The 27,061-nt window shown below is 42.9% G+C and overlaps 1 protein-coding gene across 4 annotated transcripts in view; it reads left to right on the top strand.

The window, feature by feature from the left end:
* Positions 1–13,219, top strand: part of LOC306833650 (uncharacterized protein) — a 152,653-nt gene extending 139,434 nt beyond the window's left edge. Inside the window, exons 6-7 of one of the 4 annotated variants that reach the window (XM_079359057.1) lie at positions 1,830–1,885; positions 1,992–2,145. In XM_079359057.1, coding sequence (XP_079215183.1) covers positions 1,830–1,885; positions 1,992–2,030 — 95 coding nt within the window. In that variant the 3' untranslated portion in view covers positions 2,031–2,145. Of the gene's footprint in view, positions 1–1,829; positions 2,146–12,864 lie in introns of those variants that run through there. The other 3 variants (XR_013780392.1, XM_079359054.1, XM_079359051.1) reach the window with 3 other exon arrangements.
* The last annotated feature ends 13,842 nt before the right edge of the window (positions 13,220–27,061 follow it).

Raw genomic sequence — 27,061 nt, 5'->3', positions numbered from 1 at the left:
AGAATAACCCGCCTGCACAGTCAGACTCGGGCGAATTTTACATATTGAAATTGAAGCTGAGGGGGGAAAAAAGCAAAACGAGGCATGTATATCATGTGTGACTCTGTGAATAATAATATTTAAATAAGGATCTCTCCGAATGCACGAGAAGTTCAGATAGGAGAAACTTGTCATTTAAGCGACGATACGTCTTCATCAGCACACTGAAAAATAATAATAAATAAAAAAAATCAAACATTGAGGCTTATTTTCCACATGACAAATCCTTTCCAAGCGAAAGAAATGAGCTTTGAAAGAGTTTTGAGGGAAAGAGAGGCGACTTTAAAACATGCACAGAAGGATCATAATTAGAGAGAAAAAAGCTTCAAATGTCGGTTCCGCTAGCTTAGACTTCTCCCTCCACAACGTCATGCAATCTGCCTTTCTAATTCCCCTAAGCCCCCCGGGCCAATTTTCTGCTATGCTAGCACTATCCTTCCAAGGAAATGCTTATGTTAATATGCCGAATAGAATACTCTCAGCAATTAAGCAATTAATGTGTCTGAAATGTACTGCTGTTGTTTACCGCCTTTAACTATCCCCATTTTCATGGCTCCATGACCAAGTCAGAGACGGGGGTAAACAAAGTAAATAATATTTTATAATTTGTTATTTGGTCAGTAATTGGTCTCTCGGTCCAGGGGAAATGCAAGATTACACAAACAAGAAGGACGCGCTGTGCAGGAATGTTGTCACACCACTTTGTAGTACAGCAGCCATTATTGAAGTTTCATTACCAGTGAAGAATTTAATTGGAGATTAAAGTAGAAAGGGAAGAATCCAAATACTGACATTTTCCCTTTTTATATCGGCCGTCTGTTTGTCTGCACATCTTTGCATTCACTCTTTAAAGGAGCAGTACGTCACTCTGCCCCCTCGTGTTTAAAATGAGTACCGCAGTCTAAACTCTAATCATCACAGAGAGCTGGCTGGCTCCGCCCCCTCCTCTCACACAGGTCAGCATTTGTGTTTAGCCTGTTGACCTGATAACTGCTCTCATATCTGGCAAACCCAGGGGCGTCCAAAACAGCCGTGTGTGTGTCCCTGTCCCTGGTACACAGGAATATAACAGGACCCCGACCACTGCTTTAGACTGATCAACATTTGATTTCTAGGTTATGCTTCTGCTAGTTTTGCGAGCTAGCTTTGCAATTTTGTCTTTTCACTGCAACTTCTCCTCGATTTTGACCATTCGACCGAGTTTGCCACTTTCTCACCTTCTTTGCTCTCACCATCTCTGCCTTGTTTAAACCCTTTCCATCATCAGAGGCTTTGTCACTGAGTTCAGTGTCAGGACTGATTTCAAAAAGGGGCCTTCTACGTTGGACAAAAAAAAGGAGAGCTGATGATGAAAGACGTGCAGCGAGAGAGAAGATGAGAGAGAGAGAGTATTGCTCGTCATAATACAACCCAACCTGCATGAGCTCAGGAAAGGGATGGGAAATTACAGAGGCTCCAAAGTGCACTTTTTTGATGCTGAGAGAGCGCACGTACGACTCTTTGAAACCAGACCATCAGTGCTGTTTTCATGCCGTATTGCCCGACCATACAGGCCTGGGTAAATAACACCTGCAGCACTCAGCCAGCTTGACCCGACACACACACACACACACACACACACTCCTCAACATCAGACAGGTAGTACAGTGTGTGTGTGTGTGTGTGTGTATCTACTTGTTGAAATGTGAACCTCTTTCTTTCTTTCACTCCAGAAGTAAACTTGCACAGTTGTTGTATTTTTAATTTTTTTTTTCCTGTCAGTGTCTCTGCTCTCTTTTATTCTGTTTCAGCTCCAGTTTATCTTCCCATTCAGACGCATCATTTTCTCTCCTCAACATCATCTCAGGTCAGGTTGTTTCCCCACGTCTGCAGTCTATTTTTGACTCCACCTTTTCTCATGGAAGCTTTTTTAAATCTTCCCCCTGTGTTTCTCTTTGCTCTTTTCATCACAGCTCAACACAGGACAGTTGTGTTGTCGTACTTCAGCCTGAGTCCTGAGGAGACATGTCTTGAAGGTCTCTGGCTTGCCTTTTGAGCATTTTGGACTCGGTCTGAAAACTGGGCGGACTCCAGATTTAGATTTACAAAATCTCTTTTCCTAACACCAACAATAACTTAAATTAATATGTAGTTAGATTTCCATCCCTCGGTAGCAGTCGTACGGTCGAAGTGAGGGACTTGCCTGCTGCACACTGTGTCACGATTTTTTCGTGATATTAATGGTATTAGTCCTGCCCACATTGCTCTTGGTCTTGACTCTTCTGTCGGTCTCTGAGCACTCTGCTCTCGGTTAGTATGGTCTGGACTACAACACAGTCCCCCCCCCCCCCCCCAATCCATCCACAGCTGTGTGGATGGATGGCAGGGACAGAGGGAAGGTGGATTTGCTGCTCCTCCTCCCTTGCTGTTATGATATTGAACGCCGGCCCACTCCTGTCATCAGCGTAGCTCCTAATAGATTGCCGTAACACTCGGCCACTTCACCCGGCTGATTGACTCTCTCTCTGTTCTTCTTCTCATTGTGTCCCTTAAGCTCCTCTCTCGCTCTTCATCTCTCCCGAGTTTTCATTTTTCTTTCCACCTCTGGCATATAAGCAACACCGGCGTGACGCTAACGATCAATTGAGCAGTATATATTGAGCGCAGTTCCCAGGAGAAATGTGTAATCAAGAAGTGTATCGATCCGGTGTATTATTCTGTAGTTTGCTGTGAATGTTTGAACCACGACACATAATAAAGCTTGATTATGGACCCGTGTGTTCCACTCTCACTGCATGAAAGTGTTAAAGTAACACCCGACTTCACTTCCTGTGCAGAAATAAACTCTGACTTCAGAAAGTTACTCACTGGGTTGTTTTTGTTTTTTACCCTTACAAGTAGCAGCAATAAAAAAAACAACATAACTGTACGCAGGTAGAGGAAGCACCTGAAGTCACACATGAGTAAAAGTACAGATATCGCCTTTAAACTACTCTGGTAGACGAGAGCTATGTGCCTCATAGATCTCAGATACTCGGGTATCAAAAGTGTTTTTCTGACATCTGTTGGATCTTCTGAAAGTAAAAATACATCACCTTCATAGCAACGAAAGTGGGGAGCATTATTTTAATCACACCGTCAGCACAGTTTTTCTTATACCACCGTTTTTTGTAATTCGCTCCAGTACGACCTGATGAGGAAGAAAAGCTGTTTAACAAAGTGGCACCACATGGGGGCGCTGGAGGAGGCCGTAGTTCTGGTTGCAGCAGCTGTAGGTTCAAGTGTCTGTTTGAAGCTGAGTTGAAAATGTTGAACTTTGGCTGAATTAATATCCCTTTTTAACCAGCCGTCCAATCACAGCGGAGCAGGAAAACGTACCACAAAGACCTCGACTCATGTCCATGTGGTGCATGTACAAAAAGCTCAACATTATTATGAGTTATGGGAGAGTTATTTGTCTTCTCTTCTTGCAGAAAAAGAAGGCTACCTTTGTGCCGACAGTTTGACGTTAACAGATTTAACATCGTAGCTACAGTACCAGATGCAACCAAAAAAAAAAAGAAGAGAGACTGCTCCTTTAAAGCACTCTCAAGCACCCCCAGCTGGGTGTTTTCAGAGAGGCGCCTGGCATTTTCAGCCGTGCAAAATACACTTTGGTGTAAACAGGGCTTTTTAGAAGGATGCACGGTGCTTTTCTCAGCCTCCAGGATCACAGACTGCCTCTGATTTGTGTTTTTTTTGCGCTACATTTTGTACCCTCTCTCCCGCTCTGTCTGCTTGTGCAACAATGCTCATTATGCAGCCTGCCAATTTGAAGTCCTTCTGGAGAGAGAGAGAGAGAGAGAGAGAGAGAGAGAGAGAGAGAGAGCACAAAGTTTGCAGTGTGCAAAGTGACAGAGCAGACATGGAGTCAAACCTGAACTACAGTCAACACATCTTGAGGAGTTTGTTACTCCTCTCTTCTGCTCTGTAGCAACTTCTTGCATGTATAATTTTATGCATTTAGCATGTAGCTTCTGTCAGATTCTTGTTAGGAGTTGCTGCTATTGTTGCCAGAGAGTTCACAGTGCCCGTCTCCAGACTGTTTGGTCTTCTCCGACTGCATAATGCATACAGCGTTCAAACGCCTGCGTGCCACAGACAGCGCCTCTGCAACCTCAGGAGAGCAGGTATAGCACAACACCTTTCTGCACTGTTCTCCTTCCTCGGAGAGGAAGTTGGAGCGCGGCGCGGGCCAGCTGTGCAGGATGCGTTCAGCAGCTGGTACCAGTGACAGCCACCTTATGACAGCATGTCGGAGCACCTCTTGATGATCCGTTTCAAAGAGGCGAGCGAGGCTTCTGACACCGCTGGCAGGCGATGAAAATTCCACTTTGACTTTCACAACACAAGGCTTTCATTTCTTTGTTAATGCAGATGTCTGTCGTCCGCCTCTTTGCCTCCACGCTGTGCCAGCCCGCTGTTTGCATGCTTTAGATTCTCCAGCAACACAATTAAGATGCAGAAGACGCTGAAGTGTCAGTCACACCCGAACAACAACTTCACTGAATATCATCGTCTTATTTTAGAGGCAAACGCGTGTTACCTTACGTTCCTCAAAAGGTGCGAATGATGCTGGTGTGTTCACAAGATCACAGGAGAGCGGTGAGATCACACGGGAATAAGGAGGATAAAGTGCACACAGAGTCGACTCGGTGTTCTCTTCTTTGAGTCTGTGTTTTGTGTGTTGTTTTGGAACTGACCGGATGCTTTGTGCGTTTCCATGTCTGACTTCTCGTCTGCGTTGATCTGCTCTGTGCAGCTTGGCGTGCGCTCGCTGCAGGTTTAAAGCGGAGCAGAGATGGTGTGTGTGGCGTGTCAGTTACTCTGGTTTCTCGAACCCGTGCGTGTACTCTCTCCCGACACACTTTAACAAGTGTAGTGTTTGTGGCATGCCACATTAAACGCTGACTGCTCCTGGTTGTGGACGCACTCTGCTCCGCCAGAAGAGAAGGAAACATTTAGTGAGACTTTTCAATCCATTGAGAACCAATAAGATGACAACATGACTTTGTGTGCAGCTCTGTTCTTTTATCACTTCATGTTTGCTGAAGGATTTTTTTTTTTTTTCTTACTTTAAGAAATTTACAGCCAAGCGCCACATGAAATAACTCCTCACTGTCCCCACTGGCCTCGTAGCCAATTGCGTTCAGCATTTTGTCGTTAATGCACTGACCTGCCGGGAACTCTGGGTAAGTGGAGGTCCCGCTGCTGCGGCCGCATCGCAACAGAGCAAAGCAAACAAACAGGAGGAGCGTGCAGGGTTCAAAGCAGCAGTGAGCTCATCACAGCCTAATGGAGCGGTCACTGCATTCACATTTACATCAGGGAGGGGGGTGTGTGTGTGTGTGTGTGTGTGTGTGTGTGTGTGTGTGTGTGTGTGTGTGTGTGTGTGTGTGTGTGTGTGTGTGTGTGTGTGTGTGTGTGTGTGTGTGTGATCACTGCACACTCCTCAGATCACGACAGTCTCCAAACCTCCACTGTGAAGACATGGCAGGAGTCAAGCAGCTCCTGTCGGTGTCACTGCTCTCATGCTGCAGGCTCACACACACGCACACACACACACACCTACACACACACACACACACACACACACACACACACACAGAGCACTTCTTTAGTCTCCTGAATACTCGGAGCATTTGCAGGAGCTGTTGATCAAATGTCAGCCCTCCGTTATAGAGACGACAGACTCTACTAGCTGCCCCATACACACACACACACACACACACACACACACAGACACACACACACACACACACACACTCACACACACATGCAGTCAGTACGTCCATAAAAACACACATACAGTTTTCATTAACATTTCCATGCAGAGATTTTTCATTTTTTAGTTTCTTATCCAAACATTCAAACATGGCTCCTCCTCCTCTTCCTCCTCCTCCTCCTCATCATCATCATCCTCATCATCACCACTACCTGAAGCTCGCACTCACTGCAGGACGCGGCGTGCACCTTTACTGCTCGCACTGACACTGTAAGCGGCGTCCCCAGCACACACAGTACAGTACAGTATGGATCCCCATGAGTGACTCTCTCGTATTTGTCTTTATTTCATCCTTCTACTGACTCCATCTTTAAATACACAACATGGCTGAGACTCAGTATCTCACAGCTCTGATTTTCAAATCTTTCAGGTAATTTTCCGTGTGTCTGAGCGGTATCAGCCTGAATAAATTAGTTTCACCCTGCTTGTTATTTGACTGCATAAACAGTTTGCCTTCTTGCAACACACACACACACACACACACCTCTCCGTGGTGACATTAGCAGCTTCAGTGCTCCTGTGTATGTGTTTGTGTGTGTGTGTGTGTGTGTGTGTGTGTGTGTAGTTATCTCTGAGACAAAGTCAAACTCCTGCCAAAGGCACCTTTGAAGGGCGCAGATGAAAGCGAGGTTTTTGTTTTGCCTTTGTGTTCCTGATAGAAGCTCGTTGTGTCGTCTTTCTATCCCCTCTGTCATCGCACCACTCCCATAATCTTCTTATGGAAATTCATAATCGTAAAAAAGCAGCGAGGACGGCGCAGGCCGCGTGCTCCTGCGGGGTAGGTGCGTCTCGTGATGAAACGCAGATGTAAATAAATAATATTAACAAGTGTCACTTCGCCGGAGGGAGCTCAGGGGGATTGTGACACATCCCATGTGGCTTCACTGTTTCTACTTGTCAGCTAAGGAGAGGGGAAAAAAAAAAAATCTAATCCAGCCGCTTTTCACCTAAGAGCTTAAGTAGGCAGTGCCGCTGTTTCAGGATAAATTTGTCTGGAGTGGACTTAGCATACATCAGCCTCATTTTACGCTTCTTATCTTTCCTCCCTCTTGCTCGTCACCTTTTCTCTGATTCACTCGACTTTGTTTCGGCGCCCTGTTGACAGGTTCTGTTCTTTTGTTTGTTGTTTAAACCAACTGAGGATTTAGCGCCGCACTGCCTCAGCTCTTGGCCTCGGAGCTGAACCGTTTGACTTCAGGCAAACAGCTTTTTTTTTTTTTTTTTTTTCTCCTCTCCCCCCCCCCACTCCCCTCTGCGCCCGGTGTAATCCTCACAGATAAAGCAACCTCTCGGAGCACAGTGGAGTGTAGCAGTTGCTTAGGCAACAGACTATCCCATCTAATCCAACCTGTTTCCATCTCCCCAAAGTCTGAATACCTGTCGAATAGAAAGGCTCGCTAAGCTCGCTGCTTGTTAGTCCTGAGTCTTGAGAAAAACATTTTTTAACTTAGATTTGAATAACAACATGTCGGCTCGTCCTTGGCATACAGCCGGAACATCCTGAAGTCTTTAAGTCACTAAATGATCCGAGAAGCAACGATTTCATGAACCTGTGTCCGTCCGTCTTGATGTTTTATTTTAAAATCAGTTTAGTGAAGGTAAGATGAACTCGTATCCTCTTAAAGCAAGGCAGCTCCTCGACTTCCTTCATCTTTCTGTTTGGTCTGAACTCTGTAAAGATGTGTCTCCCAACTTTTCCACTGATGTGGCTCTAAGTGTGCAGATCCCAGATCAGTTTTTAACTGGTTATGAAACACACCGCCACGGCACGCAGAAGTGAACTGAAACAGATGTTTCGCTCCTCTGAGACTCAGACGTGATTTTTTTATGACGAGTGCACAAGTCACGTGACACTTGATATTTTCACGTCAGATTTGAGTCTCTTTCATAAATTGATCCAGATCAGATTGAGTGGGATCTTTTACAATCTGACCTCAGTCTCAACAGTCCGCTCAGGATACATGTGACCCTCCTCCTGGGCTCCTCAGACGCTGCACACGTAGCACAAGCTAACCATGAGCAGCTGTACACACATCACAGGAGAACTACAAGATCACACCGGAACAAAGAGAACATGCAAACATCAAGCTACTTTGTCTTTCGGAGGATGAGAGGCACGACTTTCCCTGTCCATGTCGTTTTATCACATCCAGCTTGACACGTGCTTGCAGCGTACGCCATCGTTGTGGCGATGCCAGCTAGTGCTAACGGTGCCGGCTAGTGCTAACGGTGCCGGCTAGTGCTGAGTTCAATTTGTTCAATTAGTTTTTTGGTAATGTCCACTTTTTTTTTGTCTGCCTGAGCGCTCGTCCTCGAAAACATGTCCGTGCGCGTCCCAGCTGTCCATCACTTAAGAAGTGACTGTAATGAATGACCCCAGATTACCCAGAAGGAAACACCACATTGTTTGTCTGCGTCCTCCACTGCAAAAAAAAAAAAAAAAAACACAAAACAAAACCATTCTTCAATTCAGCTGCTGGTTCCCACCTCCGAAAGAAATGATGGGGGAGAGATGATCTGGCCGAGCGCTTTATAATCTTCCCTGGGGTGCCGGGAGCAGCAAAGTGTTGGGGACACAGTATTGATTTATATAAAACTCAATGTTCTCTCCGCGGCCCAGATCTGAGTGTGTCTGGACCGTGAGAGCGATAAGGGATTGGACTAATGTGAGTGCAGAGCAAAAGGGCCTTGATGCCAAATGGATAAGCTGAGAGTTTGAACAACCTGAAAGTTTGCACTCTCTCTCTCTCTCTCTCTGCCGTATTTTATTTTTTCTTCATCTCGGTGTCGTCGTTACAGTGCCAGGGTTGTGATGAATTCTAGCATTAAGGAATATGCTCTCCCGTAGATGCCCCCGGTGATTCGGGGGTAAAAACTGGAATATGTCAAGTCACAGCCTGAGCGGATCGAGCAGCTTCGCTGTGCAGGTTTTAGTCGGATTTATACGCCTAATTAGAGCGGGCGGCACAGGAACGGACAAGTGTGCAGACTTAACCTTGTCATAGTTTCTCTAAATGTTATCGCAGGGCGGATGAATCTTCAAAATGTGTCTGTGCAGCATTTGATTGGTCACAAAGGTATACTTCCTGTGAAATCGCCTCAAGGCTACAAGGAGAATAATGACAACATTGTAATTCTCAGCTCAGTTAAACAACTGAAGTCATTTCTAAACATTTTAACAATTAATTTTTTGATTTTTTTTTTTTTATCTTATCGTCTTCGGAAACATTGCCTTATTATTTTCCAATTATCCAGAGTGGCTGGCAAGTTGCTTTTCTTTTAATTACTTCATTATATTTTCTCGGCGTGTAGGATAAGAACGCCCTCAAGGATCATTTGTGTTAATTAAGACATCGTGTTTACTGAAATGTAGGAAACTCAAGTTAAAGAATCACTGCGTCCTGAGCAGGAAGTGAATGTTGAAAGAGACGGGGGTAGATGAAGCATGACCCCCCCCACCCCCCCCACCCTTAATGTTTTTTTTTTGTTTGTTTGTTTGTTTTTTTCTATAAATCTCGGGTGTGAATGACCTGAAGGTAAACAGTTTTGAAACTTGTTCAAGCTGGATGCTGCAGCTGGCAGCCATGAGACCGGTCTTAATTGCAGCGATGTACATTTGTATGGCAAGAGTGCACAGCCAGGGGGCGCTGTTGGCCTTGTGGTGGGTTGTGATTAGTTTGTGCGCCCCGTGTATGCAGGCTTTAGTCCTCAGGGATGGCAGAGCGGATTTGAATCTGACCTGTGGCTCCTCTGCTGCGTGTCTTTCGTCACGTAACGTAACCTGTGGAGTCAGAGACGGTTTACCTTCAGTCTGAAAAAAAAAAAAAAACAGGAAGTGAAGGTAACGCACTCTGTGTGAGAGCGGACGCTAGTGTTGTAATCGAACGGAGACCGAGATGTTCCCAAGACCAGAATGCTCCGAGACCGAGACAAGACGGCCGTCCATGTAAACACAGCTCTGACAACAACACAGCCAGCGGGACTCCAGCTTCTCCCTCACAGGACACACTGCACTTATGACTTATGCTCAAAGGTGAACACAGATTCATGATGCTTGTTCTCTCACGTGCGGATTATTTCAAACTCCTGACTGAGAGAATAAATATTTATTACGATGGGAACCACCTCAACCTTTACTCATCCTGAGAACTCTTTTAATAACAGCAAACAGGTGAAGCATTGTGTCCACTCTGCTGCATGTTTTCGATTCTCCTTTCAAACGTAAAGAACTCTGGTCCAGACTCTTTGAGCGCCGCTCTCAAACACTGCTTCCATTACAAAGAGGAGCGCGGCGTGCTTTGATGGAGGAGCTGCTCCCTCGCCCTCCCTCTCCAAAGCCCTTTAATGATACCTGCTTCCAAGCCTGTTTGTGGGACATCAAAGAATCAACTAGTGCGAGTGCCTCCATGTGATGGCACATATCGAAGCCCGCATTTGGAAACTCCCGTCATTATCATTCTGATGTCTTTTTTTTCTCCGCGTGCTGCGCGGAGGTTCACCTGACAGAGGCTCCTGCCGCACCGCCGTCTCTTCAGCGATGCAATGGCGCCATCACATGGACAGTACGGGTTTTAAACGAGCTGTTAGTGGATTATTATCTGCTTGCTAGGAGGGAAGAAGAAAGCACAGGTGATGAGAGGAAGCTGACACTTGTGGAAGTGATGCATGGCTCGACTTAGACGGGGGGATTTTTGACGTTCAGTGACTCTCTCTCCTTTTTAAAAAGACTGAAAAAAAAAAAACATTTTCATCTCCACTGTGACAATTAACGTTGATACATGGCGCTGTTGATCTCTGACCTCACAGACTAAAGACACTCTTCTCCCTGGAGCGGATGAAGGGCCACACAAACCTGAGTCACGTCGACTTGTGATTTTCCATCAGCGGATGAAAAACATCCTCAAAGAGCATCTGCTGCTGGAGCAGGGCCAGAGTGATTTATCTGTTGCCTAGCAACCACTTTGACTCTTACTTTGTTGTGCAGGACCACTAACTAGATTTTTCTGTCAAGGTTGCATCACTTTTGATTCCTTTGCAGCGCTGAAAACACGCTGATATCAAAGATAAAGCTGTTATTTATTGATGTGTCCGCGTCTGCTTTCAGTACTTCATAAAATGTGAAATTACAGAAAAGTACTGAACGTAACTGAAGGCCTGTTCTATAATAAAGTGTTTTGCTTAAAGCTTCTAAAAGTCACCGTCTCTCGACATGAGGGGTTTATAAATTGTGACGTGCAGCGATCCTCTGGGTGAAGTAGAAAAGCGGTTGAGGAGGGAGAGAGACGAGTCAGATTCCAACTTGTTGGTTTTGCTTCCCTGACAGGTGACAGTGTCACACTCGGCTATTTTCGTACCACCACCGAGGACGTCAGGAAGCTCGAAAAGCCAAACAAACCCTAATCAAATGTCAGAATTGCGGCAGTAAAGACCCCTGCAGCTGCCCGGAGTAAGTCATATCAAGAATAGATTTGAGTCAGATTTGAACATGTGTTCAGTTCCCATCGATGGCAGCTCACAGAGTCAGAGTTGGTCGATCTTTGAGAAGACTTTATCCGTTTTGTTCAGTCTGATGCAGAACAGGAGAATCCTGCGTCTCATGAGCTGCCGCCCAGAGAGCACGATCAGACACGCTGAGAACGTCGAGTTCTTGATCTGGAACAAACGCTGCCTTTTTATGCAATCCTCAGGAATACCTTCCCCCCCCCCTATTTCCACACACATTTTTCAATTCTAAAGTTTTTCTCCTATTTCGAAGCCGGAAAACGTCTAAAATGATGGAAAAACGGAGTGTGCAGTAACACCAAACAGACAGTGTGGAGGATGCTGTCTGTGTCATCTTGATCGCATCTTCAGGCTGACTGAGAACAGAGCCAGCCGCTGATATGCTGCATAAAACTTCCCCACGAGACAAAACATTTACAAACCGTTTATGAAATTCAGCTCCAGTTAAATTCAATAAAGCAAAAATGTAATCCAACCTCTTTCCAGATTATTAGGATTCATTTGATGTCTGCAGAGCTGAGACGTCGTGTCACACTCGTTGTAAATATCCAAATGTGATTTTCAGAGTTTTCGTGTTTGTGACAGGACGGTGAAATCCCTTTCCTTTTATTTCTGATGTTGTGACTGCGGCGAGGAAGGTGATGAATTGTTTTTGGCGAGTTGCTAATAGAGTGCAGCGCACAGATTTAGAGGTGCCATATTTTTCCATTTACTATTTGCACAATACAAAAAGCACTTCAGTTTCAAATAATGGCACGCAATCTTCCACCTGCGATATCAAACAGTTAACACACAAAACGATGACATTAATGAAGATGTGTTGCCATGGAGACGTGTTGCATCCTTTGTCTCTATGACGTCTGGGATTCATGTTTAAATCACCCACTGTCAGTGTGACATATTGTCGGGTGGTTAAGACCCCTCCAGCTGTCAAACCATTTCCAACAAGTCTTTTTCTTTACTCGGAGCTTCTTGACTCTTTCATGCTGTTCAGAAATTTAAAAAAAAAACCCTGAGGAAAGTGGAGTTCATCTCCCATTTCCTCAACACTGAATGAAACCTCACCTTTACTTCAGAGCAGTTTCTCGCAGCATCCTGACACAATGTGAGGCTGGTGTGTCTAAAGCACGTGTAGTTTCATATCTGCAGACGTAAACCTTTACAGAAGTTTACATTTACAAGATGCTCCACGTTTCTCTTTTTTTTACAGGCGGCTGCTCTTATACAGCTATAATCTAAAATAACAATATTCTCCTGAAACAATGGTGGTTTTCTTGCGGGCCACAATTATTGTGTTAGAACCGCTTGCTTTTTTATATATGTGTGTGTGTGTGTGTGTGTGTGTGTGTATATTTATTTATTTTAAGTAATATTGTGAGGAAGTTTTTGTATTTTGACCTCTAACAATTATGACGTTAAAACACAAAAACTAGTTGCAGTGAGAAACTATTAGTTTTTTTTCATTCATTACTTTGATTTTAATATTTGTTTCAGCTTAATGAAGTCCTCCTTTGTTACAGAGAACAATTCAAAGTGCTTTACCTAAAGGACTAAAATAACAAAACCCAGCAGGAACACAGAGAAACAGAACGCTCCTCATCACGAGCTGCTCACCATGTGTCCCACCTCGCTCCTCTTCCTCTCTCGTCTTCCTCCCCGTCCTCTGGCAGAGAGAGACAGCAGCTCTAATCCAACATCAATCATCCATCACAGACACACTGTCCATGTCAAACAGTTCAGTATTCATGTTTTTAATTCTTGCTCATTTAGGTGCATTTTTCTTTGTGACCAGCAGAGGTCACTGTTCTCCATCTTTACTGGGATTACTGAGATACTCCATCCTACAGTATGATCACTTCTGTTCATCACGCTCTGTTGTCATTGCACTGATTGACAGAAGTTGCCGTACGTTGCGTTTGATTTTGACACTTTTGCTGAGGACTTGACTGAAGTGATGCAGCACTCACGTGGAACATTGTTCCTCTTTTCTCCAACAATAAAAAGTGCTGCCGTTGTTTGATTGAACTATTTTCTTTGATATCGTTTTGCTGAGAATGGTCACGATCTCCCTTGAGCTGTCCGCTGTTCCTCAAACTGCAGAGTCAGCACGAATCCTCCTGCAACATGAAAAGTTGGCAGCTTTCAGTTTGTGTTCAATCTGACCTGTTGAAAGCTTGAAAATGGCGTTCCCCTTGTTGTCAGCTTGTTGTTGTCACTCATTGTTTGCTGGATGCTCCTCCTTGTCCTTCTCACCTCCATCAGTCAGAAGAGTTCAGGAACTGATCCTACGCCTCAGGATCTCTTCTTACCGCCTGTTACCATAAGAGGGCGCTGCTTAAGGAAGCATCAGCTGCTGTACTGTTGTTGTATGTTGAATTATACTCGGATACATCATCTGGTCAGTAAACATATTGACTTCCTCAGGTCGGTCCACTCAGAGTTTGTTTTCATCGCTGGAGGTGAGAAGCAGAGAGAATCACTCCCATGATTCCCCGCCAGCCTCGACATCATCTTTTCTTATTGTTTTGATTGAGAGCCTCCTTTAAGGTTGTTTCTCTCTTTGCTGCTCATTGTGTGTCGGAAACGTTCTTACCCATGCTGCTGCCTGTTTTGGTCAGGACACTCTTGAAAAAATAAATTTTTGATCTCGATATTATTTTTCTCTCTGGTTATGTTAAAGTTGAGAAGAACATGAAGCAGACTCTGCAGGTCCTGCATTTCGATGTTTCAGATGATTCTTTCTGCACTAAAGCTGCTTGTTGGATGATTTTATTAATTACATGAGGAAAGTTGCCACTGCAGAGCAACAAAACACACTGTGGTTGGGGGGGTCACAGTCTAACATGGGACAGATGTGTTCTGAGGACAATTCTGCTTATTCAGGCACGGATGCTGCTATTGCCCAATCGAACGACAAAAGTCAAAGTGAAAGATTCGATTTTGATTGGGCAGAACACCAAACCACTTTAGGCATCTTTCTTGACCGTTGTTCGGACTCTCTGCCCTGAAACACAGAGAGTGAAAGTGTTTGATTGAAATGTGTGTGGAGAGGTGAACCCGTGGTCTGGAGCCCACATGGACTCTGTGATCTGGCCCGTACACTTATCTATCTTTGGCTTCTCCTCTGTGTTAACGATCAGCAGCCTTTTTGGAACAACGTCAGTCCAAAGCACAAACATCTGGCTTGTAATATAAAAGACACTGATCAAGGAAGCTATTAGAATGAAAGCTTCAGTGACACAAGACTTCGTCATGATGAGAGTTAACGTCCTGATTGGATGGATTTATATCAAGCCCTTCATCAGGGTCATCTTGACCTCTTCAAGCCTCTTTATGCTCCTTGTTGGTTGGAGAAGTTGTGTCAGAGAATCCCGCTCTGCTTCTAAGAGACAGGGTTAACCTCTAAGGTCACGTTACGCCACATACACTCCACCGTTTCCATTTTCCGATGAGGTCACCAATTGTTCTGCCCTGAAGTGTTATGAACAGAAGTATATCATGTGTAGAAATGCTCATTGTATACGCCACTTTCCACTCCCAGTAGAAAGGCCTGATACTCTGATATGTTACAGAAATAAACCCGCTGATCAATATGTTTCCCTGACTGTAACCTGGGTGAGATAAGATCCTGCTAAAGGTTGTTCCTTCGCTCCTGGGGATTCCTCACGCGCTCCGAGGCCATCTGGGACTAATCTGTCCTTCATGTCTGTGCTCACCACGTCTTTTCACAGTTTGACAGAAATGAGAACGCCTCCGTGGGTTTGACCCCGGGGATCATCCTTTCATTTCTGCCATCTGTCTGAGTCACTTCAGTAAACAAACGTGCTTCCAAAAAAGAACAAGGCTTTGCTCTAGATGGGCAAAAGACCGGGACCGTGAGTGGAACACATTCAAGTATGATGCAGTCCTGCAGAACACTGAAATACACCTTTCAATGTTATCAATGATGAAATAAACTAAAACTTCAACTTTGAGTTCTGCAGGTTTAAAGAGGCTAAAGCCTGTTTTGTTTTTTTTCCCCGGCCGATTGTAAACATGTTAAGTCAGCATGAAATGATTGAATTCACAGCGGTGCTTCACAGTGGCTAAATGACTCCAGAGGTTACCACGACTCATAGAAATCAATCATAAAACTATTCCTTTAAAGCTCCATGTAAGTCCCACTGTCAACTCTAAAGTCCTTCATTTTAAACCTCTGCTCCCTCCTCCCTTCGACGGGGGAAGCTTAAAGACTTTTTCGTGGTAAAATACTGGAGCTAGCAATTTTCTACTTCTAAATAATCTCTACAATTTACTTTTTTTAAGAGTAGTTTTTACTGGAAATCTTGGAGCGCATCCAAAAGCAAAGTGTCCGTTAGTAATCATCCCATCCTTTGCGGTCACTTTTCCCCTTTTCGGATGTAAAAAGAAATCAATAAATCTTCTTTTATGATTAAGCTACCCGTGCTTTTGAAACCTAAAACTCAGCTGAGCCGGAGTGCCACATGAGTGAAGCTGTATACTTTGGGAAGCATTCAAGTGGTTTGACTGTGGTTAGACAACCCATTTGCAACATAGTCAGATTTTACCTTCCAGCTGGACTCGGGCAGAAGCCGAAGCTTTGTGGATGAAATGCAGAAACATTCCAGTGCCATGAGCTCCTCCAAGCATTTGGCAAGGTGCTTGTTCTCCAGTAATTTGCAGTGTCAGGGTGGAAAATGGCCGAGTCACTAAACATGCCTGCCTACACGTTGTGCTCTGCATGCACAGAGAGTACACAGAGAGAAATAACAGACGTGCAATCTGCACAATTTCATGTTTCCAAACTCGATGGGATCGATGTAATGACAAGCCCCGGGACCTGCTACTGATGTGGCATCATAGAAAGTACCAAGGACATGATGGCTGGGACTCAGGCTCTCATTAAACCAAACCAATAGCTGAGATGCAGCACGTGGAAGCACTCAGGCTGAGTTTGGGACACTCCCCTCTGAAGACAACCTAAACATTGCTGGAGAACAGCAATTACCACACAAGAGATAATCAAAGCTCTCTGATTTATCCAGCATGTGTTTGACTCTGAGATCACTCAGATGTATTTATTCAACTTTACATTGTGAGAGCAGTGAACTACCTTAAAGGAAGTCAATGAGAGGCTTATGAAGGATTAGTCTGGGATGTTTTTTTTTTTTTTTCCTTATTGTCGTCAAATATCAAAATGAAATCAGCTAAGTGGAGTTACATTACTTATAAAGCTTCTTTTTTTTAAATGAGCTGAAAAAAAATGTGTGTAGGGATAGGATAGGACTTTATTAATCCAAAATTAAATTTTATGTCTCCATAGAGCCGAGGTAAATCTACTGAAAGAGAAAAAAAATGTGACGTTCAATTAGATTTACAACTTTCAGTGACTGAAATAAAAATGGGATAAAACACAAATACAAAAACGTTTTTCTCTGTGTCATGACGGTTCATTCTTCCCCCTCAAAAAAAACATGAAAATAAACAATTCTCCACTTTCCAAACATCAAACAGCTACCGAATGCTCTGCTACACTACATCCTCAATCAAGCACCCAATGTAAAGAAATATGTCCCAAACAAAACACATTCAGAAGCAAGGTGCCCAGCTATTGATTATTAGTGATCCATTGTTTTATATTCTGACACTCTTTTGTGCGTTCAGTAGGAACGACGGTGCAAAGAAAAGAGACATTAAAGGCAGGGAAAGGTACTTCAGTCGACAATAAAAAAAGAAAAAAAATTAATGGCAACTCGAAATTCTGATGATTTTATTCCTTCATTTTGTTGAGCCGAACTCTCCCACTGAGCCACAGCTGTGTGTGCGTGTCTGAAAGGTGAGGGCTGTCGGGGGCCATCGGGATGAGCAGCTGATGGAAAGGCTTGAGACTGAAACTTGACTGCAGGTTGTACGATGGGAGGAGGGGCTGAGAATATCTCCCAGACGGCCTGGAGGGAACGTACCAGCTGCAGGGTCCAGCCAGCTGTATGTGTGTACATGTTGGGGGGGGGGGGGGGGGGGGGGGGGGGGGGGGCGGCACCAGACCTTTAGGCGAGGGGGGAGCCCCCTTCCCTCAAAGCTCAACAGATTTGTTGTCAGGACAAGGTTGTTGGTATCGATGTCATTATTGTTCACGTTGTTGTTCTATTGTCTTGACTGATCAGTCAGCCTTCATTTGGTTTTCTGTCAGATCTTATTTTTATAATGATCTTAAAGGTCTGGATTTTTTGTTAAATGTTCTTTCTGAAGGAACTCAGAAGCTGTAAGGACCTAAAATGTCTCATTTTGTGTCATATTTACAAAGAAAGTAGAACATCTACGGCCAGTTGTTTTGGTTTTACTCATTTGATCCGTGTTTTCGTTACTGCACAGAATCTGCTTTATATTAGGTGTTCTTGCTGCGTCCGTGTTGTTTTTATTGACGTCAGCTGCGTCAGTGGATAAGATGTGTTAATGGTTTCATCTAACATCATGGCGGTTCTGCAGCAGGAACACAAGCTCGTAAGATGTTGAGGTCATGTTTGGCAGATTCCGATTGTTTTATGAAGGCTTTTAAATGTCCGCTGCTTGGCCGGTCTGAGTTTTTTATTTTCTGTGCTGATGTTTGTTGATGTGAGGTGCGGCAGTGTTTCCCCTTCGTACTGTGTAATACAAGCATTACATTAAGTCATGACATGCGTGGTTGCGTTTGTTTGTCCTGTCTAATTTTTTTAAAGTAAATAAACAGTTCAACCTTGTTGTAACACAGCACATTTAGAAAAGGTTGACGTAGAAAGAGTGCACAGGCCAACTTTATCAGGTTTTTTGAAACGGCTTTTAGGAAGAAACAGTGTCAAAGGAAACGCTTTTATACTGAAGGAAGCATCAACATTTACTACACAAGCGTTCATTCTCACTCACAGGAATAATAGATTCGAGCTGCACCATTGAAATTCACTTTTAACTTCCAATTGTTTCCCATTGTCCAACGATATTATTATTAATTTAATACTGAAGTCACCAGGAACACCATTAAAGACATATTTAGCTCTTTTAGGTTCACCAGGATTCGTTCGATGATGAATCAACACTTCAGCTATTACAAATCTTTAGACATGATTTACAAGATATTTCATCATTAAAATGGAATGCAGAAGATATAAATTCGAGGCCTTCGTAAGCCTGTGGCAGGATTTAAAGCGACACTACGTAACTTTACCACCTTCAGATAACACTCTCCGAGTCGATCTGATCGTATTGGTGCAGGACAATAGACCACACCACTGTTGTGTTCTCCGTGGGCTAATTTAAGTGCGAGTGTTAACGAACACCTTTCACCTGACAATCACAACGACAGGAGCAAAGAAAACCCTCATGATTTCAGTTCGACTTGAATCATTGGAAAAATATTAGAGATCGAAAAATGTCTTAATTTGTTGAGTTAAACGATGGAAACAAAAGTCTCTTTGTTTATTCATTTGAAACTCTAATTGTGTGTTTCTGTTTGCTCTAGTTGTAAAAGTAAACCAATCATCGTGCGGTCCCCACCAGAGAAGCTCTGCCAGGGTCTAATAAATGTCAGATGAAGAAACCATTATGTAAGGCTTACAAGACACAAGGGAGGATTTTAATTTACAGCTGACAGCAATCCCAGGACAGTCATTCTTTACGTCGTGGTTGATGTTCAGTGTTTACAGCCATAAATATTTTCTTTTGGCATCGCCAATCCTTCAATAGGCCAATAAAAACATCCCGGCTAACACTGATTTATGTACAGCAGTGTGTAACTTGTGTTTGTGCCAAATTGCACAAACTTTATCTTTCTATTTATCCATAGCTGTTTTTCATTTTTCACTCGAAGTGTGATGATCTTATAGATATCTGAGGTCAGGCAGCCAGACACCAGGAACACTGAAATTCTAATGAGAGCCATTCAAACCATCCAGTGCTTGAACCCCCCCCCCCCCCCCCCCCCCCCCCCGCCAACCTTCAATCCAATCCAACTTTATTTGATTAAGCCCTCTAAAACAACCACAGCTGACCAAAGTGCTGTGCAGTAAAATAAAATACAATAAGTTAAAAGGCATAAAACATGACGCACGATATGCAGTAAAAGAAATAAAATCGACATCTTACTCTGTATCACAGGAGAAGGAGAAGAGATGGGTTTTAAGACGTGATTTAAAAGCGGACAGAGCAGAGGCCTGTTTAAGGTGCTGAGGCTGATTGTTCCATAGTTTTGGAGCTGCAACAACAAATCCGGGTCCCCTCTGAGCTTCCGTTTAGTTTTGGCACCGTCAGGAGCAGCTGACCTGAGAGAGCGGGTGGGCGTGAGCCGTCGTCACACATTTCTATTTAGCATGCAGAAATAAACTTTGTTGCCTCTGTTTACCTGCAGTAGAGTATACGGGTGATATCAGTCGGGATAAACAATAAGTGTGTTGGTTAAACAATTCACACAACCCTCTGACCATGCACAAAATAACCATTGTTAGTTGTCAACCTTTTTCAGGTTGACGTCTCTCTCTTCATTTCTTCGAAGGTCTTGAATAATTAAAGGGCCGCTGGATGGGCCCCCGGCCCACATTTCAGACAGGATGAACCCCCTGAACTCATTTCCTTGCTCCAAAAACTGTCTGTGAAACTCAACACTGACTTATTGTACCAACCTCTGCTGCATGCTGAGCTCTGCTTTTTCTGAGCTGGACCCAGTTCATGAGGCAGTGAGGAGAGCTACGGACATTTTCCCCTCCAATCGAATGCAAATCCACAGAAATTAGAGTGTAATCAACTTGTATTGTCCTCAAGGCGAGGCTGTTACAGCGAGGACAATCCTTGATTATGTACTGAGGAGGCATCAACAGCATTTCCATTCATTAACTTACACATAGACACAGTGCAGCTGTATGCAGTCTTGTTATATTAGCATGCGATCCAAAAACGTTTATCATGCAAACTGCCCCCTTGCAGAGAAAAGAAAATGATCACCCAACTCTACAGTGGCATATCTCTTTTTTTTTACACCCCCTTAAAGCTCATTGTTTTGGTTTAACAGCAACTCAACTTCCTGCTTTGGCTCAGATTCACTGCATTCATCAACTTCTCTTTCCAGAAAGTCCTCCAAACCCAAATGGCCACAAAGGTTGTTTACACAGTCGTGGAAGAACTTCTTAATTCACCTCCGTTTCGTTGAGATCTGTACGCTGTTTTTTTTTTTTTTTTTTAATACAGTCCATTAATTTTAAGTCTGTAATGAAAGACTAAGTCCACATACAAAGTAGGCCAGACTACAAAGGCCACTAGCTGTCTGGGACGTTTGGAAGCTCTTATGGCATTCAATGTCAATACTGCCAAGTCAGTACCAGAACACATTCATGAGGTCTCCTGGAAGAGGACCATGGCCTTGAATACCAACTATATTCAAGTGTGCTTCACATAATAACTTCAACAGATGCTTCTTTGAGGGGAGGAAACAGCACTACGTATAAATGACATTCACATGCTGCCTTACACTCTAGAAGCACAATGATCTGTTTTTGGAGGCTGGGATCTCCTGCTTGCCTGTTTCTCTGTTTTTTTAAAAGCTTGTCTCGTGGCTCCTCCTTCTTTTTTTAAAAGTCCAGATAAAGAAGCTTTAAACCTCATAATGTGGGATTCATAAACACTGCACTTATCAAGTCGAGGACTGGGCAATATGTTCTCAGCATTATATTCATTCATGCAGGATTCACACCTTAACACCTGTACAGTCTAAATATAGTGTTAACCAAAAAATGAGGCACCGTCAAAAAGTTTAGGGTAAAAACAACATTTAATAAGTTCTTTTAAATATCAAATATCTCAGCTAAGATTTACAGTCCTATCCACTGGTCACTGTTTACAGCCTGACTTTAGAAACAGGAATAAAGACATTGATAAAAAACAACAACTGCTGTCCAGTTCTCCGGTGTCGTCTTGTACGGCAGCTTTAGGTAGCAGCTCTCGCTTCCTGATGCAGCCGGACTCTTTGACTCTTTGACTCTTTGACTCTTTGGGGTAAAATCCTGTGTTTTCATGCCGGCTGCCGCGACACACTGCATCACAACTATACAGTTATGGATTTTTCCGGCTCTGATAACTGTTGTTGTAATGTTAGCACTCAACAACAATTATATATAACATATGTTTATTAATGTTGTATGTGTAATGTAATTATGTGAATGTAAACATTGCCATAGAATATAGTACACCCTGAAGGTCTGTATAGATGAAACAACAGGTGGAAGACTCTTATAGCTGCAGATCTATATTTGGATCGAAGCCAAGTGTGAACTTAAAAGGAAACAAGGTTTCCTCAGACTGTAAGTGAAGATGCCTGACATTTAAGGTCATGCCATCCTTCTGTCTTTTTAGAAGTCTACCTGAATAGAAAGGAATGTAATGAAAGGAATACCTGCTAACAGAATACAAACAAGACTGTCAAACCTTTAAAAGTTTGTGAGCCTCTCAGGTTCTGTTGCTGTTTTCTGACCTGGGCCGAATAAATCTAAGATAATCCTCAGTCATTGGACATTTACTATATTTTGCTTTCTTAAAGGAAGAGCAGGCAGGGTTAGTCTGAGCTGTCAATAAGCTCCAGTGAGTCCAGCCTTGAGGGGAGTCTGCTTTGGAGCAGGCTCCACAGAGGGTCAACCAACTCTGAAACTAAAACCAAAGAACATATGGCAGCTCAGATGTGAACCCAGCTGAGAGAGCGCTGTGAGGGACGTTATTTTCCACAGGCGTCTAGAAAACGTGATGATCTCATGGTTTGTGGCGGTGCACCACTCCAGTTGAGTGTCAGACACTCTGAAGGTGTTTTGGCGTCTTGTGATGGTACAACGCCTCATAAAGACATCTAAAAGTCGCTAAGCATTCCTCATAACATCACCCAGGTGCTGTAGGTTCCTTTCCTTTACATTGTTCTACATGTACCATTACACTTATAACAGCCGAAAGGAAATTACACACCAGCTCACACAGGCACACACACATACTGTACATCCTAACACACACACACACACACCCTCAGTGATTCATGCTCTCCATGTCGCCAGTCATGGCTCAATAAAAGTCTTTTCACAGTGCAGTCGTCTCCTTTAGGGTGACTTAACAGACTCTTCAGAATGAACAGAGACAGTCGTGTTGACACTTCCAACCATAACGACGTGTTGCATGATCAACGTCCGGGATCACAGGAGGATTACTGGGAAGGAAAGAAAAACTTCAACTCCCCCAAATTATTTTAAAATGTTTCGAACAAAATAATCACCGTTGAATTTGTATTGGCTATTATTCTGTTCGTGTTAAGTCAAAGAGGTATCAGCCGGATTAAATCACTAATGGTGACCCAATCTTTTATTTGATTTCCTGAAATGTGTAAAGACTGTGTTCTGTTACAACTGAAAAAAGATTAAAAGCTTTTTTTTATAGCATGATGTTGTAGTTGGTTCAGTCTTGATGGAAAAACGTGGGAAGTTAAACAAATGATTGTTTGGATTTAAGAAAAGTCCTTTAGGCTCCGTGTCCACCTTGCAGCGTTTTGTGTTTTTTTCCGGGCAGAAAAGCTCCGTTACTTTTTGTTTTTCTATTGAATACAGAAATAAAACAGAAAAGATGAGATCAAGCATGAGCAAACGTATGTCCTTGAAAAGTGATGCAAGTTGTTTGTATATTGATAAATACTGTTACTGATCAAAACCACTTCACCCCTCTGGATGTGGAGCTGCAGACCGATCAGCACTGCGTTTCTAGATTTCTGACTACTCAGAGCTCTTTTCCTCTGTTGATGTAAAATAACAAAGGCTTCGGTGTCGTTATGAGCACATCTGCTGCAGGGAGCCCGACGTGCACACACGGGCAGAATGTTTTGGTTGCATTGATGTTGCAGAGATTAGTGGGTTGCATGCTTTTAAAAAAGCACATACTTATTACCCAGTAAACTTAAAAGTGCAAGCAACGTTTTTCATGTTATGCGGTTTATGTCGGAGCTTTTTCTTGTTCTCACTTTGGGTAAAAGGGTCGAGGGATTAACAGAGGAAGGGTTTTTTTTTTCAGGTATTGTTCTTATAAGCTGTGCTTTATGTAGCTCTTTGAAACTGGACATGATTGAGAATCTTCAAAAACCTGATCTGGACTCTCGAGTGTGTCAACAGAGACTCATCGTTAGCAGACTCTGCTGCACATGAAACCTAAAAGACGTCCTCCTTAGATGACCTAGTTCAGTTTATTTAGCGTGGTTGTCTGAAACAAGCTGATTTTATACAGTCCGTGTATTACAGGCTGGCTTTGCAGGCTTATGATTAAATCTTTTCTAAGCCTTAAAAACGGACTCAAGTTCATGTCTTGGAAAAATGTTGCCTCGTGTCTTACAGCATGTTTGAGGGCCCTGTGATTGTCAGGGATGTCTCTTATATCCCAGCCCATCCCGGCACCACATACAGCGAACCATATGAGATCAAAGCATGAGCGATGGAGCTAACCGCTAAATGCAGTCATACAGCACATGTCGGAGGGAAAACTGCCAAAGTTTACTTCTCTAACGTTCACAAATAAAGAACATTTTAAGGTCACCAGTGCTTTTGAATTTATTTATGAAAGAGTCGAAGCAGGGGGAAAAGATGACAGGCAATATGTTCTTTCTATTTTGTATTTTGAGAATGAAGTTCAGTATTTAGTCCTATAAATTTAGAGCTGGAAGTTATGGGTACAGTTATAGCCAGAATCTGAAAACAGGAAGTTGTAGGTGCTCAGAAAACGTCTAAATGTTGCCTCCAATGCTGAAGCTTTTATTTTGTTTCCTTTTATAATCCTTATTTCTCACCCATACTCTTCTGTAAGAATAACCATCAACAAGACATTTTGTCTTCTATATTTCTACCTTTTCTCCCCGTTGGGCCTCATCAATCAATCTTTATTCATATAGTGCCAGTTCATAACAAATGACTACAGACGCTTTACAAAAGAGCAGGTAGAAGAGCTTAATTATTATTAAGGAAAATGGGATAAGGGGAGATGGGTTAATATGCAGGAAGCATTTCTCTTTTGTATTACTCGCGTTCCTGTTGTCCACATTTACTCGCAGCTGGAGGTCGGAGCAGGCCGTGCATGAATTAGTGGTGGTGCCAGATCACCTCGCTGAAGGATGGGGGAGCTCCGTCTACGTGAGAGCCGGGGCTCTGATGCTGGGACACGGACTACTGGACTTTAAAGGGTTTATTTTGCATCAGAGGAGTTCAGGAAGTTATTTGTTGTTCTGTAGAGAAGATCTTTGCCTATTACAAATGACACAGAGTGGATAAAAGAAATTCAAAAATGTAAAGAGAAAAGAAAAATCTCCACCCAAATGTGTTGATAATGTTACATTAATAATGCAATCGAAATAAATAAAAAAAGAAACATTTATTTTTAGTGAACAAGGTAACTTAAAGAACATCTTGTCATTTACTGTATATATTTGCAGTATATTGCAGAGGAATCTCAGACTGTAGACTCTTTGTGGACAGTAATGGTAAATTATATAGAGAGCAGTGAAATAAATCATTCTGATCTGAGTCTTGACAATCTGTTATCATCACAGCATCACTCTTGTTTAATCATCATTTACTAAATGAGTCACCCTGAGGATCTCTTTCCCAGTAGTCATTTTGATCTTAGTAAAAGCAGCTTTTCACCAAAAATCCCTCCTGTGTTTTAGATGTTTAAAGCTGTTTGTTTGCACTTACTGGCATTGTTTCTTCCTCTCCAGATCCTCGCTGTTGCTCTCTGATGTTTGTCGCTTTGGATAGAAGAGTCTGATAAGGGAATTATAGATGTTCAAATATCTGAGGTGAAAAACACATGTGTTTAAAGTCATTGAAGATGGCGGAGGATAAAGAGCCTCTCAGTTCTTTCACATTTAAAGGCAGGGTAGGTCATTTTCTCCAGATACACTTTTTAAAGTTTTTGGTTAAAATTGTGCTCTGATCCAGTAGATGTCGCCCTTGAGCTTCACCATTAAACCAAAACAAACTTCTGTTTGGTGACAAACCGTATTAATTTGAACGCACCATAGCGAACAAGATAGTCCTTTTCTTGAACTGCAACGGCCTGTGTCCTGCATTGTTGTGTTAGCATGCTAATGTTAGCACACTTCATGTTAGCTTGGAGCTTCCCGAAACTGACACAGACTGAGCGTGATCTAAAAACTCCTCCCTGACATCCATGAAATCCGTGAGTATGTTCTTCTTCTTCTCTCTCTAGTCCTCGACTAAAACAGTTTTTATACACAAGGGGAGGAGCCGGCCGTCCCGTCCATGTAAACACAGCTCTGACAACAACACAGCCAGCGGGACTCCAGCTTCATTCGTTGTAGACAGTCAGGACATTTATACAGGATATGACTGATTTCTGCTGTATTTATGTGCAGTAAAAAGACCCGAAGAAGAGCATGCATATGAGTTGAAATAGAATAAGAATAGACATGATCAAAATAATAATTCAATGTGTTTACAAATATTAACTGATAAGCACAAAGTGTAAACTATACAGGGCATTCAGACATGTTGTGCAGTAAGAAGCGAGTTAAATTTAGTCTGTTATGAGATGAAGTGACAAAGGTGAGGTAAGGCGAGCATTAAATATAAAGCTAAGCATCTAGCTCTAAGTGTGACATGATTAACAGTTAAGCGTATGTTGATGACGAAAATAAATCTTGTTGTGAGAGATCATAGCATCAACGCTAACGGACGACACACACATCCCATAATTTGTTTCCTCAAACAGTCGAAAAAAAGAGGCGTTGGCGTCTAAATGACACATCTTTTCTGAGGATAAAATGTCGGAGTAAATCACAGACATCAGCAGTTTCCTAAAGTACTAGTCTGAGTGGTTATGAGCAACTTGTCAGTAATTAGTGAGTAGACACACAGAGCCAGTGGGTGGTCAGTAAACAGTCTGCTGGTGAGAGTTGTGCCTTGAAAGCTAACATTTGCCCAAACAGTCACATCATTTGCCAAGTCATGATTAACTAACCCTCACTTATTTGGACGTCTGAGATCTCTGTAAAGTGTTTCAGAGAGAGAGAGAGAAAACGAGACCTTGCATGTGTCATGTGTAATGATAGCATTTGAGTCATTACTGTATTTCTGGACCAGGAAGCCTCAGTGGTTTAATGTCTGCTGCAGGAAAAGGCTGTTTGCCCCTTTTTTTTGTTCTAAATTTAAGTTCAGGGAGTTCGTACAGTGTCCTCGCCATGTTGGTTTGCGTGTGCATTTTATTTTAAACAGCTTTTTCATAACAAACTAACATGTTTAAGATGTTGAGATGATCGTGTATAATTGCCCTTGTCTCAACTGACTCTTTAAATCAAACAAAGTTATTATAGATGTGTCAAAACGGCTTTTGACTCTATGTACCTTTAGCCCATCGGGATAACAAGAGGTATAAAAATCTATTATTTTCACTATGAGGGGGTCTCGAGGGTGTCAACATTTAACAGAATATTGGATATTGGTGAAGATACATATTAAATTATGAGCATGTGTTGTTGTACACGATCCTCATTTAAATATGTCGATGTGACAGCAATCAACTGAAACAATATAATCAGTTTTAATCAAGAATTGCTCCATGAAGTCTGGAAACAATTGCACATGCAGAACTGCATTTAAAAGATTCTCGTGCAAAATGAGTCCAAAAGCAGAAAAGGACTTTTGTTTACCTTGATAAGTAAACGTGCAG

Source organism: Symphodus melops (genome assembly GCF_947650265.1).
Source record: "Symphodus melops genome assembly, chromosome: 13".
Taxonomy (NCBI): Eukaryota; Metazoa; Chordata; class Actinopteri; order Labriformes; family Labridae; genus Symphodus; species Symphodus melops.
The sequence above is the reverse complement of the archived record's forward strand: the minus strand, read 5'-3'. Positions and strand labels throughout refer to the sequence as shown.